This window comes from Protopterus annectens, chromosome 2.part0, assembly GCF_019279795.1.
Source record: "Protopterus annectens isolate FY-2018-M chromosome 2.part0, PAN1.0, whole genome shotgun sequence".
NCBI classification, from domain to species: domain Eukaryota; kingdom Metazoa; phylum Chordata; order Ceratodontiformes; family Protopteridae; genus Protopterus; species Protopterus annectens.
The window spans coordinates 1,685,007,444-1,685,026,782 of NC_056728.1; the positions used below are offsets into that span (position 1 = coordinate 1,685,007,444).

The following is a 19,339-nucleotide window of genomic DNA, read 5'->3' on the forward strand; positions in this document are numbered from 1 at the left end:
TTGAAATAATGCACCGGTTATTCTGTCAGATAAAGACTGCTTTTATTTTGTTTCTTCTGGACTCCCACAGTCTACAAAAATTTTGTACTTGCTGTTCTCTGGATTTTGTCTTGAAGAAGTGACTAACAGACACAATCTCATTCTAAGCCACAAAATGAGCTATTAGGTGGAGAAGAAGCTCAGATTGTTAAGGGAGACAGGAAACTCATACTGGAAGGGTAGATGCCAACCTTAGTCTATTTCCTAAGGATAAGGAGTTATACTGCAGCAGTGATCTTTACAGAAAAGATCTGTGATTATCTTTACCTCCCTTAGCGTCCCTCCAAAAGTAAAATCATAGTGGACAGGAAGTGAACAGTAACAAATTAATAACAGGAAGCAGAAGAGAATGGAAAATGGACAAAGATAAAGCAAACAGCACAGGTAAATAACTGATGGAAGAGTTAAATTAATTAAGAGGCAAAAGAACTGGTAAAGTGAGAGTGGTGTGAGCATTGCAAGACATGCCCAAAGAAAAAATATCAAGGTAAGCTATGACAGGCCTATAAAAAACTGAGACAGTCAGGGAATGGTGAGGTCGGTTATAACTAATTTTCTTTGTCACTGTGTTTAAGAAACAGAGTACAACCACCGATTGGATGAACAATGAGGCATGAAAAGGGAAGTATGGACAAATAGGAGGCAACACTAGAAGACGTGGAAAGGGAATAGGAAGGATTAGCCAGGCGGCCGTGGTGGTGCAGCAGTTAGCGTTGCACCTCACAACAAGAGGTTCTCTGGTTTGATCCTCGGCTGGGGTGCCTTCTGTGCGGAGTCTGTATGTCCTCCCTGTGGTCGCATTTACTCCCACATCCCAAAGACATGCTGTAGGTGGATTTGACACTCTAAATTGGCCCTAGCTGTGAGTGCGTGCATGTGTGTGCCTTCTGTGGAAGGTTGGGCACCAGGCTGGCAACTCGACACTGTAAAAGGGAGTCTCCTCCTTCATTAATTTTTCTGAATAATTCTAGTACGTTTTTGAAGTTCACATATATATGCAATGATGATGGCATTGCATATTTGGACACATTTATTTCCAAGACCAAAACTGGTTTCAAATCAAATATACACCGGAAAAAGACATTTTCGAACAGTTATCTGGAGTTTACAAGCTGTCACCCGAGAAATATGATGAAAAGCATTTATAAAGGTCAATGTATTCGGGCAGCCCAGATGACTTCCGAATACACTGATGTTGTGAGAGAAATTGAATTTATTAGTGCTATGTTTAGATCAAGGGGATACCCGGGGGCCATATTGGACAATATTTCTAGACATGTAGTAAACGAATGGGACAATACATTTCCTCCATTTATTAGGTAGAGAACTTAATGAAAAGGGATGTATCACAGAAACAACTGATGTATCCAAATTTGGAAGGGCATGTATATTAGAATATTCACCATATGTAGAATACATTAAAAAAAAATAGTAAGAAACAACTGGAATATGTTGGTCATTGACGACAATGTTAGTAATGTAGTAGGTATGTCTCCAATTTTTGTATACAAAACTGGACCAAATTTAAAAAAGAAACTAGAACAAGGACACTCCACTGGTTTGCATGTTAACACCAATAGTCATACGAAGAAATGTGGTTCGTGCAACCAGTGCCATGCAATTTTGGAAGTAGGTAGTATCATTTTGGATAACGTTAACAGGACAATTATAAAACTTAAACAGGGTAATTGTTGTACCAAAAATATTGTATATTTGGCCAAATGCATGTCATGTTCTGGTTTTTATATTGGAAAAATGGAACGCTAATTTAAAAGGCGGATTTACAATCATTTATATTGTATAAAGACCAAAGACAAGAACAATGCTTTAAGTAGACATACTTTTGACAACGGAGAAAAACACGTTTTCAAATTTGGTATTATAGACCATTTAAAAATAGATTCTAAAGGAGGGAATTTTAAAGCCCTATTGAATAGGAAGGAGATAATATGGCAAATTTTCACGGATGCTGGAAGGAAACCAGGATTAAATGATTTTATTACCATTAAACCTATATTAGAACTAAATTAGTATTATACTTAACAAGGTTCATAAAAGGAATTTATTTACATTCCAAATTATTTACTATGATAGATGAAATAAGTGTTATGTACACGGTTTCCTTTTCATATGTTTTTTTTCTTTTTTATTGTCAGAATGTAATCTGAGGATGAACACTGTATTTCCGCTAGATATCTTGTTCATAATTCAAAGTATATTCCATGACTCACTCATTTTTATGCATATGTACATTATTTTTATGCATACGTACATCCTTTTAACTTTAATGTTGAAGAGCAAATGGCTATTGTGATTTACAGTTTTTACTTCTTCTCAACATTATTATATATATATATATATATTATTTTAGCCATACTAGTACATATATATATTTTTTTGTAATATTATTTATGAGCGATAGATATTTATTTATATGATCAGTTGATGGATTATGTGTTATAAACTAGTGAACACAATGCAAGTAATTGAATTGACATGTGAGGTTTCTTTAAATTACTTTGGTAAAGAAGGCGGAGTTTGGCGCCAAAAAGTTTTTAAATTTATTGTTTGTTAGTTAATATGGCATTCTGATGAAGTCCACATCAGTGGATGAAAGCGCTTAATGTCAATTTTACTAGGTTATGGTCCATTAAAGAAGTCTGTCTTTCGGTTTTCATTTATTGTGCATCCGTATGGTGATACCAGCTCATCTGGAAACACAAGGAAGATGACCTTGACAGGATAGTTAGTGGAGGTTCTTAAAAGATAAGTTACAGAATGAGCATCAAAAGGAGTTCACAGCTGGGAAGTCTGAGAGAGTTTTAGGACTGAATCACAGCAGAAGAGATTACCCCAGTAGTCCGTGATAGGACTAGTACTTTTCAACACCTTTGCCAGGCAAAATGCTGTAAGCTGAAATGTATGTCAGTCTTTTTGCAGCAGACAGAAAACTTGGTCAGTCCTAAGAACATACTCATAGAAAATGACAGAATCGACCAACAAAAAGGCAGCTAAAGTTTAATGCACATACATTTAAAATAACAAATGTTTAATGTAATAACTATCTAACATGCTATATAATTTTAACATCACCGTATTAAAAGTATGTACCTCTTATGAATGTATACTAATCTATCCTCATGAAACAAGACATCAAATAAAACATGTTTGTACCATTTGGACCAAAATCATCTGCCAACTGTCTGTTGGGTCTAAATGTATCTTTGTGTACTACAGTTGTGTTCATTCAGGCTGTAACAACTTAAAAATATACATCCTTCATACATTTTAGAATTGCATACAGTTAAAAGTATACACTGTATCTTTTAAATTTGCTTATATTTTTGCTTTTGAATAGCCCATACCGGCCTTGTACACATCATACTTGTATCTACTTAGCATATGTTTACCCTTTGTGTCCTGGATAAGGGCTGAAAAGGGTCAGCTTCACTAACTCACTTACCCAGTTATCAAATAAAATTAAGCATAACAAATAAATAAGTAAACAAAGAAATAGAAATAAAATAAAATCCAGAAGAACCTGGCACGCACCTCACAGTCCTTAATGCTACTAAAATAAAGAGACTTGTATCACAACAAAATCATGTTAATCAAGGATGACATTCACTGCTGGAAAGTCCAAGACTGAGCATAGCACTAATCAGTGACAGCCCTTGACACAAGGCCATCAGATATTATCAGTTTGAAAAAGGTATTGGAAAAAGCAGCATGGCACATGTCAACAAATGAAAATGGTTGCATTTATCTGCTATGTAGATTAAGCTTTCTTGAGTGCTCTAAGGCTACTGCATTCAAAACAGTGTGCAGTATAACAAAAGTTTATAACACTGCTATTAAAGCAGTGCATTTTTTGTACTCTTCATACTTTCACTGTTTTCCTAGGGCCTCAATACATAATTGCAAAACTGAAGCAGACAGCACTTTCTTCCTCACTAGCTTGAAAAAACAAAAGTCCATCTTTGCATTAATATACATACAGCAAACACACTGAACTAAAAAGGAGAAAGTGTTTTTGAAGGACCTGCACTAAATGGTTGTTGGACTCTGAATGCAATTTTGAGTCTTCAATACCTTTCTTTTTTCAAGTAAGGCCTGCTTAGCCTGGGTCGCTTTGATGGCCTGGTACGCTTTTCGTTTTTTCAGTAGGTTCTCTGGGACCAGTGGAATCTTCCTCCTAGTTCTGCAACCAAGGAAAATAATTAGTACAACAATATTTCAAAGCAATCATGTGTTAACTGGTAATTATAAAACAAAGTACACCTGTGCAAGTGCTTACCGTAACAGATGTTTAAACAGATCACTGTTGTCCTCACTGCTGGGACCTCACCCATAGAAGGCTTGACATCTGACCAGACTTCCATTGCTCTTTACCCTTTTCCCACCAGGTGTGATGGATGCCCACCCCTTTCAAAGTACTATGGTGTTCCCTGTATAAAAAAGAAAAATCCACCCTCACAACTTTAGAGCTTTCCTGCTCAAGAAAGCATGATATTGTCTACCTAAGAGTCCTAGTTAAAAAGGGACTGTTTGATGCTATTCTGAAGGAAGGAAAGTAAAAGAAATATGTCTCACCATGTTTACTCTGACCTGAGGAAGAAGGGGGAAGGGATGGGTGCATATGGAGAGGCTACCCCAGCCTCATTCCTGTCCTTGTACATCCAATCTCATCAAACATCTAGTAGTTATTTCACATCTGTGCTAGATTCTTAACTTAGATCCCTGTTGTAGTAGGTCTTACTACTGGGATGCTTCCTAGAGCTTAAAAGAAAAGGGAGTTCAGGAGCAGAAGGGACAGACAGTAACAAGTTTTGTAGGACTGCAATAGTAAACCCAGCATATAGTAATTACAAAAAAGGTGTTGAATATAGACCATGTAGCAGTCTCCAAGCCAGCCTGAACAGTCACTCACTCCACCCCCAGAAAGACACAGCAGTGACCATGCTCTAGTACTGTGGAATGTCTAGCTCCTTCCCATGGGAGGTATAATAGGAGATGATACAATAGGTCTTCCATTTGGAGACTACTAGGAAATGGGTTTCCTTCTTTCCCCTCTTGCAAAAGATATAGAACAAATACAAGCTTCTGATGTTTTTGCTTAAGTTGTCTAGGCACATCTAAGTAGTATAGGATCCTTTCCCATTTTTCTAGGAGATGAGGAAGAAGACAGGCAATTGAATAGTTTGGTCAATGGAAAACTGTATGACTACTTTTGATATACTGGCATTGATTGCTCTCAGGCTGATGCTGTCCTTATGGAAAACCAGGAAAGGCTCTCTGCACAAGGGGCTAGTGGGTATAACACTCTCCTAGCAGACAGGACAGCTAGCAGTAATGCAGTTTTCAAGGTTAGTTATCCGAGGAGAGTTGTGGCAGCAGGATCATATGACGGCAGAAGTCAAATTTTCTAAGACATAACTCAAGTCCAAAGGAGGAGACATTGCATAAATATAGTTGCAAGTATAAAAAACTTTTTGAAGAACCTCATGCTAATCAGGAATGAATGCAAGAATGGCTAGAGAGAGGCAAATTCAAACAAAGGTTAATATTGGCAGCACAAGATAGTGGGCTAAGAACCCTTTGGTTTACAAAGTCCATTGAACATGTGGAAGGAACAGACAAATGTAGGTTTGGTAAAACAGAACTGGAAACAGTTACACACCTCGTTGCTGGTTGCAACCTACTAAATGGCAGATGGACTGTATACTGAAAGGCATAATAATGTGGCGAGACTGTTGTACTGGGGATTGTGCAAGCATTATGGTACTGAAGTGGCTAAAAGACACTGGAAACATGAGCCACAAAGCATCATAGAAAGTGATGAAGTCTGCATCACATGGGATCATCCATTGCCAACAGTTCAAAAGATAGATGCTAGAAAGCCAGATATAGTGGTCCAAGAAAAGACAAAGCAGCATTGATCATTGAAATTGCCACACCCAGTGACTACAGTGTCCTGCGTAGAGAGAGACACAAAGTCATAAAATATAAGGATTTGCAAGCAGAAACTAGAGCAATGTGGAAGAAAGATACCCAGATAGTTCTGATAGTAGTAGGAGCAACAGGTCTTAAAAAAAAAGTCTACAATCATAGTTAGATATGCTACCAATACATGTAACTCTATACAAATTGCAGGAGTCATCATTACTGGGCACATTACGGGTGCTGTGAAGAGCACTTCTGGCTGACAAAGAGTGAAACAATCCTAATTTCATTAACTTGAATTGTACTTTGATTTAGGAATGGGATCCATTCCTGTCACTGTATTAGAAACCCAAAAGATTTGGAGAAATTAAAAAGAGGAGACATTTTCTTTCTGGGTTGTCTCGGTTGTAAAACACATTTGAAGAAGGTTTAACTGATTATAGGTATGATGATGGAAAACCTTAAAACTGAAGGGAGAAACTTGACTGAAGCACACACTAGGCCTTAACTAAAACAGCTCACTCAAGTATTGCAGACTCGAGGACAGCAATGATGTGGCTTTAATTACTAAACAGACACTGACATTGTACGCATTTAAAAAGCAGAGCATTGCTGATCACAAGGGTTAAAGGAGAATGGTGACAAATTTTAGCTTAAATGCTTCAGAAAGGGATGTTAACGTCACATTTAATGGGGTGATGCCAAACTGGATAGTTTCCGGCACTGACCGCTGCATTTATTTTGCAGATATCCAAGCCAATGTCTCTGAAGTAGAGATGACAAAGTTTATTGCCGAATGCATGATGGAATTTATCTGCTTATCCACTGATACTAAAACTGATGCAACAGCTGAAATATACACATACCGGGTGTAAGAAAACAGTCTCAGGCTAAATACAAAAAGATGCAGTACAGTACCATTTAGCAAAAAAGCTGCTCCCAACTCGTATGTTACAAATGGCACTGCTCTTCAAACAGATACAGTTAGAAGAGGCCTGGGTATTTAATGTGGACAAGTCTCCCATTTGACCAGGCTTCCACCATAGTCAAGAAATCCCTTTTAATTTCCAAAAGGGTGTCTTCAAGATGCAAAGAAGCCATCTTACCACTGTACTGTACTCTTATCAGACCCATCATGGAATACACTGCACCACTTGATATGTATAAATATAAACAGAACACTCAGTTGGAAAGGTCCCAAAGGGTTTTAACGAAAAAAAAAAAAAAAATCCTTCAACTGTCCTGACAGATTAACACAACAATCCTTATACTCAGCCTACTGGCTGCATTGAAGTGACCACATTTTGAGACAAGACCCAATTCTAGGACTTCCATTTCTTTACAAAACACTCATACTGTTGTTGTTGTCTTTTGGCTTTTCCCAGTTAGGGGTCACCACAGCGGAACTCCGGTCCGCTAATGATTGGCAGTAGATTTTCACGAATGCCGAGGTGCCAGCTAAATGTTCAACCTTCAGCGAAGGCAAGCCCATTTACGCATGTCTTTCGAACGCCCACCAAAACCGCGGGGAGGACATGCAGACTCCACACAGAAGGCACTCCCCGCACTCCAGCCAAGAATCAAACGGGAGAACCTCTTGCTGTGAGGCAACAATGCTACCACTGCACCACCATGGCTATACTACGGATCTAAATTTACACCAATGAATAAACACTACTCACTGGAGGGATAACTTCCTAACTGAACATGTTCCCAGCATATGGAATAAGACCACTAAAGGTCAAGCAAACTAGTGGTCTGTTTACTTTTAAGGCTAATCTTGATGATTGGATGGGTACACAAACTTACCACCAGATTTATCATGGATAACATTGCTTGATTTGGGAAGTGGGCGCTATTCAGTATGTGTAAAGGGTGGAAAGAAGTCTGTCTGCCTAAAGGTGTACATGGCTAGTCCTCTTACAGTCCCTGGGATTACTAGTTTAGTACTGTACCTTAGGGTCCTGTTTTTTTTTTTTTTAATGGCACCAAACTGCAAACCTTTTACATTTGAATAAATAGGACTTGTGTGTGGAAAGCTTCCTAGCCTTCTTAATCATGGTGGGGCACATCCTCAGTAAACTGGTGCCTAAAGGGCAAAGTGGCAGTCTCTCCAGACAGGAGTACATTAGGACCCCTCTTCTGTATTGGAAGTCCACTTGAAAAAGCAGCATAGATGGTTCTACCCTGGACTTCTGCATGAAAAGGGAGAAAGTGCAGTTGTGTACACCTACCATAAATGTAGATGTTAGTGTGTCTTCACTGTTGCAGTCATAACTGTAGGGTGTTCCTGCTGGCAGGCAGCCCGAGGTCGGCCAGAATTCCAAAGTCTGGGTCCGGTGTCGGCTGTACCAGCAAGTACCCTGACGTCAGAACGCAGAGGTATAAAGCTGACAGCCGACGCCATCTTCTCCAGCCTCTTGCCCCAGGTGTCAGAAGTCCCCCAAAGTAACCAAAAGGTGTCCAAAAAGGAAACACAAATACACCACAAAAGAAGAGGAAGACAGAACAAGCAAAAAAATTAGTGGGGATTGGTGGGAGGGAAACACCGACTGCAACAGTGAACACACTCGAACATCTATATTTATGGTAGGTGTACACAACTGTACTATGTTCTTCGTGTTTCACTGTTGCAGTCATAACTGTAGGGTGGAATCCCAAAGCTGTGATGAGGGAGGAGGTTATGCAGAAGAAGGGGCAGCCAGAAGACCCTGCAAGACAGCAGAGGCAAAACCTGCCCTAGACTTAGAATACAAAGGGAGATAATCGTGCTTAGAAAAAGTATGCACTGAACTCCAAGTGGCAGCTTCCAAAATGTCCTTGGTAGGAACTCCTCTGAGAAAAGCTGCTGAAGTGGCAGCTGCTCTAGTAGAATGACTTCTAACAGTACCTGGAATCTGCTTCCCAAAGTGAGAGTAACAAAACCTTATCCCATGAGCAATCCATTTGGAAATAGTTTGTTTAGAAATAGCCTTGCCTAGAGAACTGGAGGCATAAGAGATAAGCAACTGATCAGATTTTCTGAAATCTTTAGCTCTGTCCAGGTAAAACCGTAGTTGTCTGTGTACGTCCAATGAATGCAAAATCCTTTCCCCTTTGTTTTGAGGATTTGGAAAGAAAGTAGGAAGGTGAATAGTCTGATTTAAAGCCACTTTAGAAATCACCTTAGGCATAAATGTAGGATTGGTCCTCAAGGCAACTCTGTCTTGGTGGAAAATAAGGTATGGTTCCACAGCCATGAGAGCTTGCAACTCTGACACCCTTCTGGCAGAAGTCAAAGCTAATAAAATAGCTGTCTTCCAGGATAAGAACTTGATATCCGAAGCAGCAGCAGGCTCAGAGGGAGGTAAAGTTAGTTTCTCCAAAACATAATTAAGATCCCAAGCAGGAACAGGAGGAGTTCTGGGAGGTCTTAAATTCTTAGCCCCTCTCAAGTATTGTCTCACCAGCTGGTGAGAGAAGATGGGGGGATCAGTGTTGTAATGAGCCGAGATAGCAGAAGCATGGATTTTAATGGAAGAAAATGAGAGGCCTTTAAGCAAAAGGTCTGAGAGGTAAAGTAAAATGGAAGAAATGTCAGGCAAAAGAGGATCAGAACCTCGATCCCGCATCCAAATACAAAATCTTTTCCATTTAGAAGGATAAGATTTTCTAGTGCTAGGGCACCTAGCTTCTAAGGGAACATCCAAAACTTGTTTGGGAAAAGCAGAAGGAATCAAAGGCCCTTGTAGAGCCAAGCTGCCAGGCAAAGAGTCTTGATTTGAGAGTGTAGCATCTGACCCTGATGCTGGGACAGAAGAGAAGGAAACGGAGGCAGAATCCATGGAGGTTCCAAGAACAGGTGTCTTAAAGTTGGATACCAAAACTGCCGAGGCCAATTTGGAGCTATCAAAATGATAATCTTGGGTTTGTCCAGTTTTATTTTCAGTAACACCCGAGGCAGAAGAGGAAGAGGAGGGAAGGCATATCCCGAAAGATTCCTCCAGCTGAAAGACAGGGCATCCACTTTCCAAGCTGTTTTGTGGAAGGACCTGGTGCAAAAGAGAGGCAGCTGATGATTGAGATGAGATGCAAACAGATCTATCAGAGGGCAATCCCAAACTGCCGTAATCCTGCTGAATAAGTTGGGGTCCAGCATCTATTCGTGAGGATCCAAAAGATTTCTGCTTAGGCTGTCTGCTAAGAGATTCTGTTTTCCTGGAATGAATTGAGCTTGAAGATGCAGATTCAGATTTAGAGCTGTGTCCCATAAACTCATGGCTAGTCTGCAAAGGGGGTATGAGTGAGAGCCCCCCTGCTTGTTTATATACCACATGACTGTGGTATTGTCTGTGAGAATCAGAAGATGGCCTGGTTGCAAAAGACTCTGGAAGGCTAGAAGAGCATTCTGGACTGCCAACATTTCCTTCAAGTTGATGTGCCAGGGAATATGCTTCTTTGTCCAATAGCCCTGCTGGCAATTGTTTAGGTAATGAGCTCCCCAAGCATAATCCGAGGCGTCTGTGGTTATGATCTGAGGAGGATGAGGTAGACGAAAGGGATTCCCTTCGTTTAAAGCACAAGCCCTGGACCACCAGAGGAACTCTTTTTGGAGGCAGGGAATCAGAGGTATCATTGTTTCCAGGCTGTGGTAATGCTGAGACCATACACTCTTTAGGTACCATTGAAGTTTTCTCATATGAAGCCTTGCATTTGGGATCAACAGGATGCAAGAAGCCATGTAGCCCAATGTCTGCAGGAATTTCCTTGCAGTGAGCTGAGTTAAAGTAGCCAAGGTCTTGAAAATTGATGCCAGCTGTACTTGCTTTTCTGGAGTAAGGAAGGCCCTTTGTAAGCTTGTGTTTAGAAGAGCTCCCAAAAAGATCATTTGTTGAGAGAGGATCAAATGTGACTTTTTTGTGTTCACTGAAAATCCCAGAAGTAGGAGAAGACGCTGAACAAACTGCAGATGTTGAAGTAAAAGATCCTTGCTGTCCGCCTGAATAAGGCATTCGTCCAGATAGGGGTAAATTTGAATCCCCTGGAGTCTGCAATAAGCTACTACTGGAGCCAGACACTTGGTAAAGACTCTGGGCGCAGTAGATAAGCCAAAGGGCAGTACAGAGAATTGAAAGTGTCTCGAACCTGCCTTGAATCTGAGGTATTTTCTGCGTTCCTGTCTGATGGGAATGTGTAAATAGGCTTCCTTCAGGTCCAATGTCACCATCCAAGCATCCTGGGAGAGCATGGGAAGAAGTTGTTGCAGAGTAAGCATCTTGAATTTTGGAATCTCCAGAAAGGTATTTAATACTGAGAGGTCCAGAATAGGTCTCCATGAGTTTTGTTTCCTTGGGACCAGAATTAGTCTCGAGTAAAAACCTTTTCCCATCTCTGGAAGTGGAACAGGTTCTATGGCTCTCATGGCCAATAAAGTGTCCACTTGATTTAAGGCCTCTGACCATTGATGTTTTGGCAGATCCGGCCAACCTGAAGACCTTGGCAGAGTATGAAAGTGGAATTTGTAGCCTCTTAAAATCACGTCTAAAACCCATTTGTCCTGGGTAATATGAGTCCAATTTTGGTAGAAAAGAGAAAGTTTTCCTCTGAGAGGGGCTTCCAGGCAAGGAGGACCTGTAGCCCAATGGAGAGAGTCATTGAGTCTGCTTCTTTTGTGATTGAGGTCTGTCTTCTCCCCTTCTGGGTGAAGAAGCAGTCCATTGTTTTGACCTGTAAGAGGCCTGAGCCTGCACCCAACCTCTGGAGCGTCTATATCTTCCCCTTTGAGGCCTGTCAGACGTGGGAAAGGACCAATTTTTGGAGGGCCAATTTCTAGAAACTCTAGTAGGCTGAACTTGTAAAAAATCTTTGACAGTCTGCATAGATTTTGCTTTTTCTTCCATCTTTTTAATAACCTCCTCAGCCTTGGATCCAAATAAAACATCATGCTAAACAGGGGCATCTAACAGTTTAGCCTTAACCTGCTCAGGTAAATTCTGCTCACGAAGCCAAGCATGTCTCCTGATAACAGTACCAGAGGCTGCGGCCCTGCAAGAAGCTTCCAAGGCATCAAAACCACAATGTAAACTATGTTTGCTAACTTGTTCAGTTGCATGCAATACATCCTGTAATTCCTTGTCCTCTGCACATGCAGGAAAGGTAGACAGCCTTTGCTTTAAAACATTCAAAAGAAATTGCTGATACTTGAACATGTGAAACTGGCAATTTAAAGCTCTAACAGAAAGAGTAGCAGAAGTGTAAACCTTTTTGCCCCACCTGTCCAAGGCATGAGAATCCTTTTCAGAGGGAATAGGATTTTTAGATGAAGCGGCCTTAGCAGCCCTAGAACCCTGAGAAATGGTTTCAGCATCAGCAGAAGGGTTCTTAAATAAGAATTGATGGGAGTCAGGGACTCTGTAAAATCTATCAGGCTTAGAAGGAGCAGGCGGCAAGGAATCAGGATTCAGGTTAGCTTCAGAAAAAGCATCATCCACAATATCAAGTACAGGAGGAATAGCCAAAGGTCTATGTTGAGGGAGAAGGAGAAATTCCCTAAGTCTCTTCTTGGAAGTAGAATAATCCTGACCTTCCCAATGAAAATGCTCCCTCATCTCATGTAAGGTTTCCCCAAAAGAGAAATCTTCAGGGGGAGAAGCAGAGGGAATAGAGTCCTCTGCATCAGAATCCTCATAAGGAGGAAAAGAATAATCCTGGTCAGAGGAAGAGACAGAAGACACAGAAGCCTGATCAGATGAATCATAAGGAATATCCTGTCTAGGCCTTCTTTCTGGAGGAGGGTGAGAACCCCTAATCATTGTCAGTAAATCTTCAGCCATCCGTAGTAATTGCTTCTGGGACTTGGGAGCTGTATCAGAGGAAGCTTGAGAAGAAACCCTTGGTTTAACAGGAGTCTTTGACTTTGCCTTTGTAGAAATAGTGATATGAGAAGGCCTGAAAACCCCCTCAGAAGCCGGTACCTGCACAGCGGTTCCGGACCCATCTGAAGGAGCGACGTCCAAAGGTCCTGCAGCAGATAAAATACTAGGCCTAGAAGGCTCCCCATGGGAGTCCGTGTCGGCCATCGGTTCCGAAGTGGCGGACGACAGGGGCTGCAAAAGCGCCTCACTGACGACCGCCGAATCCGAAGCTGGCTCCGGCTGCAAAGTATCTTGTTTGGACCTCGGAGGCCTATCCTTGTCCTTGCGTTTCTTTTGAATTCCGGTTGTCAGTAAAGTATCCGACGACATCCTATAATTGAATCGTCTACCGAAATAATTCAAGGCCCAATTGTACCTACGCTTGATAGTGCGAGAATTAAACCTGGCAAAGAACCGACAGCAAGAAACATCGTGGTCAGGGCCTAAGCAAGGTAGACAGTAAGAGTGGAAATCTTTATGAGGTATTTGTTTTCCACACGATATACAATTATTAACTTTTTCTGACATCGGAGGAGCAAGAAAAAAAGTTTCCCCAACGGGGTACTTAGCTTGAGAAGAGAAGTAGAAAACTTCGGACCGACGACAATCAAAGCACGTTGTCCTGAATACGCCAACCAACGACTTGCGAGCTGCTTTCCACCGCACGGCAAGAAAGACTGGAGAAGATGGCGTCGGCTGTCAGCTTTATACCTCTGCGTTCTGACGTCAGGGTACTTGCTGGTACAGCCGACGCCGGACCCAGACTTTGGAATTCTGGCCGACCTCGGGCTGCCTGCCGGCAGGAACACCCTACAGTTATGACTGCAACAGTGAAACACGAAGAACATCCAGTGCTGCCTGCCTCAACAGGATGCCATTAACAGTGCCCTGGGCCACTCCTTCCTTATTCTCTGGATTACTCTGGGGGGGGGGGGGGGTTAGAATTGGATGGAATGGACAGAGAAGCCGACCTGTCCATCTGAAGGTTTGGAGCTTAGAAGCAGAGCTTTCTCAGTGGTTTGTTGTTCCAAGAGGCAAAATGCCTGTCTCTGGGACATCCCACCAGTGCACCAACTGAAAAACATCCTTAAGTAGCATCCATTTGTGGGGATCTGCAGCTAATCTGCTTGGCTGGTTCACAACAGGGTTTAAATGAGATGGGATATAAACTACCTTTAGGGTCATCTGCGACTATAGGGCTACCTCATAGACCATTTTGGCCAGCCTCTGCCAGGGATACAAATGGGTCCTGTACGGTTTGTTGACATACTAAATTAAAGTAGTGCTGTCTGTTGTCTCTTTGCAGGATCCCGATTTTCCCCAAATATCTTTAAAGGACTTACGTGCAAGAAGCAGGATCATCTTTCACATTCATATCCCTCTTCTTTTGGGCGGCATTCCAAACCCCTTTTTCCATGGGCGCATCAAGCTAGGTCCAAAGTATATGTGGTATGATTAGGGTTTGATTATGGGGTTCTGGATGGAGTACCCCAGGGTCTGATGGACCATTATTCTATTTTTTGCCTATCCTTTGTTGTCTGTGTTAGCTCTCCTAGGCAAGCAGCCTCTTTTCAGGGCAGACCCAAGGTGGTGTTTATACTACTAGTGGAAATTTTGCCACAGCATTGAGGAAATTCCCCCACTTGTCATTGTTGCAAGTGGAACCCATTCTGTAAGAGCACTTCCTGTTTCCATTTCAGACACAGAGGCAGCCCAGAGAAACAGGGAGGGAGAGAGAGAGAGAGAGAGAGAGAGAGGGAGGAGAAAATAATGGAGTGGTAAGAGAAATGTTTTTCTTAAATTCACTATTGCATTTCAAAGGACGAAATCACTTTTTTAGATGTTAAACTGGGTTAAAAGGGCAGATGGTGTGGTTGTCAGTGACCTCCACAGAAAGGCGTATAGAAAAAAATACGCCAGTGCAAAGGACCAGTACGCATCCGGGCTAAACATTTAGCAATGTGGTTAAAGGACAGGCCATGCAATTTTCCAGACTGATAAGTGATGAACAACTATTTTCTCAAACTACAAGTTCTTTTAGAGATGAGCTAATTCATAAATGGTATAAGGAAAGTGATAAGACAGGTAAGTCAACAGTGGAAGGAGTGGATACGGGAAACAGTGGAAGGAGTGGATAGTGGAAACAAAGGGCACCCTTACTTTAGAAAGCATTATATACAACATAACACTGTTGCATCTAGGGTGGTTAAGCACGCTCAGAATAGTAGTTCTAGATTATGTATTACTTTTACATCAGTTGTCTCTCAGACATGTTAACATTGTGAGGAAGAACTGGAATATCTTGACAGTGGATTACAAGATAAGACAAACTGGTTGGACAGTTCCATCTTTTACTTTTAAGAATAAAAAGAATTTGAAACATATGTTATGTTATGATCAGACATCAACTAAAAAAGGGACCTCACAGAGAATAGGCACTTTTAGCTGTAGGAACTAGTTTGCACTTATGTTGAAAATGGGAATAATTTTCTACATCCAGATTCTGGTAGGTTGTTACTTTACACGCAGACTGTTCAAGTAGGGATTTGGTATATCTTGCTAGATGCAGGAAATGTCTAGCATTTTATGTTGGAAGACCAACTGCTCTCTCAGAGAAAGAATAAGTGAACATGTCAGTGAGATCCGTAGGGGTGTAACTACAAATGCACTAGCTAAACATATTAGCAGTACTGGTACGGATCATGTTTTTGCCTTTGAGGTCATACATTTAATGAATTTTAATAGATGTTTGGGTGACATCAGGAGTAGGAGAGCAGGTAGATGCGTTGGATCACTACTACCTTGCAGTCTGATAAAGGCCATAGTCTTAACAAGAGTGTCTCTTTAAAGCCTCATTTTGGTTCTAGGAGTTTGCATAAGTAATTTTTGATAAGCTATACAGCTTAAATGTATGTTTAAATCAGTTCTGGGTAGCATTTACTCAATGGTCTGATGGAGTATCTGTTTGTAGATGTGAAAGCACTCACCTTGTTTTATATGCATTTTTCTTTTTATATGGTGTTTTAAGTTTAGATTTAGTATTTTTTACCTGCACAGCGAGGCCATGTTCCAGTCTGCTTATTTTGCTGCTTTTGTGATTTGTTTTGAAGTGGAGGACTGGTTAACTAAAGACAGAACTTTTTTCCTCCTTTGAGGCCCTTGTTTTAAGCCATTGTTAATGCCCACCATCCAAATGTTGGCAAGATGCACAATGTGTTCACATATCCTTGCATAGGCATAAACAGCACCAAGTCAAGAGAGGAATGAAAAATTTAGGGTCACAGCTCGAACACAAGATACCAGTCCTATATCTTAGCCTTGCATAGTCATGATGCAATATACTTACATTAGTCCTGTTTCAGAAAAATGGATCAATTTACTGGAACACATGTAGTACTCATGCAACTGGAAAAGTTAAAACATTTGTTAGGAGGATTTGTAAGTAAGTAAGGTAGCAGCTGATGTCTATGGAGTGGAGTAGAGTAGCGCATACTAACAACCTTGTTGGGGAGTGATAGGCCAGAGTTCCCATATGACACAGCAACGGATGGCACAGGATGAAACTAAAGAGACGGTGCCACAGGAAGATGGTATAGAACTCTATAGAATACCCGCAGGAAGTGGAAAACAAAGTATGTGCCCCCAATCTGGAAGAAAATGAACTAAGGGAAGAGTTGCTTGATTTAATGGGCATAGATAAATATATTAAGATCAATGGAATAATAAACTGCAGAAGGTCAATAAAACCCCAAAAGTCAGAAGTCTGATAAAACAAATGAACATAGTAATTAGGACTCCACAGAGATCCATGCGCTACAATAGAAGTAATCAGGATATATTACTGTGCAGCTAAACTAATAACTGATAGAATTCTACTACAAGAACACAAGGTAGTGAGGCAAAATAAGGGGGAAAACTGAATACCATTATGGAAGCATCGAACATAGAAAACTATAAACCAACTAAGACAAGAAGTGTCACTGTTAGAAGACTACACAATATTAGAACAGACCAGGATCTATCATGCACTATCGCAAATAAACAAACAATTTCAGCACAGGCAGAAAAACGATACACAGATAAATAAAAAAAAGTACAAAATAAGCAATTTATTGAGGACCCAAAAAAGTTTTATAGAGAATTGGGAAACAAGGTAAAAAGAATTGAAAAACCACCCAAAAAAAAAAAAAGAATTAGATGCATTTTGGAGAAGTATCTATGAAGATCCTGTGGAACACAACAAAGATACTAAATGGATAAAAGAAGTAAAAGAAAGAAGAGGATGCTTAAGGCACAGGATATGAAAAGGGATGAAGTAACAGCCAGAGAGATTCAAACACAGTAAAGAAAAGCTTCTAATTGGAAAACCCCAGGCCCAGATGCAATACCTAACTTTTGGTTAAAAGTATTAACACCTTTGCACAAAAACTTAGCCATGTGTAAGAAATATTTATATGCGCATCTCGAACAGACACCAACCTGGCTAACAACAGGTAAAACAATGCTCCTACTTAAGAGTGAACTTGCAAGCTACCCCAAAAATTATAGACCAATAACTTGCCTTCCGATGACGGATCAACTGTACAGGGGAATTGACACAGAGTTTATAATCATTTAGAAGAAAATTCAATTATGCCAGTAGAACAAAAGGGCAATAAAAGAAAGTCGTATGGAACTAAGGATCACTTGTTGTTATAAAGTCATAGTGGAGAACTGTAAAAAGGGGAAGAATCTAAGTATGCCATGGACTGACTACAAAAAAGAATTTGATAGTATCCCACATTTATGGATAAAAGAGTGCTTAAAAATGTGTAAGATACATCCTACACTGATCAACTACATTACAGTGACCATGAAATAGTAGCAGACCCCTTTGCAATTAAGCCATGATAAAGGACAAATTATTATCCCAGGGTTAAAAATTCAAAGGGGGATATTCCAGGGTGACTCTCTGTCACCGCTGCCATTCTGCATTGCCCTTAACTTAACAGCTTAGGCCATGGCTATAACTTGGCTCCTAAAAAACAACCAAGTGTAAAGACTTCTTAACTTCTCTTGGTCAGTGAATTAAAACTGTAAAGCTCATCAGATGAGGAACTGAAAGCACAGCTGCGGGTTGTCAAAACCTTTTCAGATGACATTAGAATGTCATTTGGCCTTTATAAATGTGCAAAAGCAACCTTTAAAGGAGGAAAACTGCAGCACCAGGGACACATCAGTTTGGGACAAAATGTGACATAAAAAAGAACTTGAGCAAGAGGGAGTGTATAAACACTTGAGAACTGATGAAGGCTCAGCAATAACACATGAATAAATGCATCTAAGACTTAGTAAGGAATACTTCAGAAGACTTAAATTAATCCTGAAACAGCACTGACATCTATGAACAAAATCCAAGCTATTAACTAACTTGCTCTTCCTGTCCTAACATACAGTTTTGGAGTAACTGATTGGCCCCAAAGTGTGTTCGATAGATTAGATATTAAAAGAAAGATGCTTCATGCTCACCAAATGATTTATAAAAATCAATGCATACCAAGACTATATATTTCCCATTCCGAAGGAGGGATGAGCCTCCTTGGAACTGATTGCATGTACAGATCTGCAATCATGGGACTCCACACATATCTGCTGACCTCACGAACCCCAAATGTATTGAAAGTTTTGAAACATAAGAAGAATAAATCTAAGATGACTCCTCTGCTTAACCTAGCAGAAGCATATCGGTGTGAAGCAGAAATGAAAAGCAAATCAAAAGTAGATAAAAAAAATCAGGCAGCAAATGAATGTGCCAAAAAATAAAAGAAGGAATATAAAGGTGAAGGACCAGATGAAAAAGCAAGAAATGTGGAAAAATCATACAGTTACAAGTATAGAAAACTTCTGGAAGAATCTCATGTTGATCAGGAATGAAGGCAGGAATGGTTAAGGAGAGGTGGATTCAAACCAAGAGATGAAATGTTAATATTGGCGGCCCAAGATAGTTGGCTACGTACACGTTGGTTTACAAAATCCACTGAACATGTGGGAGAAACAGACAAATGCAGGTTTTGTAAAACAGAATCAGAAATAGTTGTACACCTCGTTGCTGGTTGCGACCTACAAATGGCAGAAGGACTGTATACTGAAAGGCATAATAATGTGGCGAGACTGTTCCACTGGGGATTATGCAAGCATTATGGTACTGAAGTGGCTGAAAAACACTTGAAACATGAACTGCAAAAAGCATCATAGAAAATGATGAAGTTTACATCACAAGGGATCATCCATTGTCAAAAGTTCAAAAGATAGACGCCAGAAAACCATATAGTGGTCCAAGAAAAGAAGACAAAAGTAGCATTGATCATTGAAATTGCCACACCCAGTGACTACAGTGTCCTGCGTACAGAGACACACAATATCATAAAATATCAGGATTTGCAGGCAGAAACTAGAGCAATGTGGAAGAAAGATACTCAGATAGT

At 40.5% G+C, this 19,339-nt stretch overlaps 1 protein-coding gene across 2 annotated transcripts in view; it reads right to left on the bottom strand.

The window, feature by feature from the left end:
* RPL7L1 (ribosomal protein L7 like 1) overlaps nt 1-19,339 on the bottom strand; it is a 613,595-nt gene that overhangs the window by 512,076 nt on the left and 82,180 nt on the right. For both annotated transcript variants that reach the window (XM_044061740.1, XM_044061738.1), the window contains exon 2: nt 4,132-4,240. In XM_044061740.1, the coding sequence (XP_043917675.1) occupies nt 4,132-4,240 (109 nt within the window). The remainder of the gene's footprint in view (nt 1-4,131; nt 4,241-19,339) is intronic.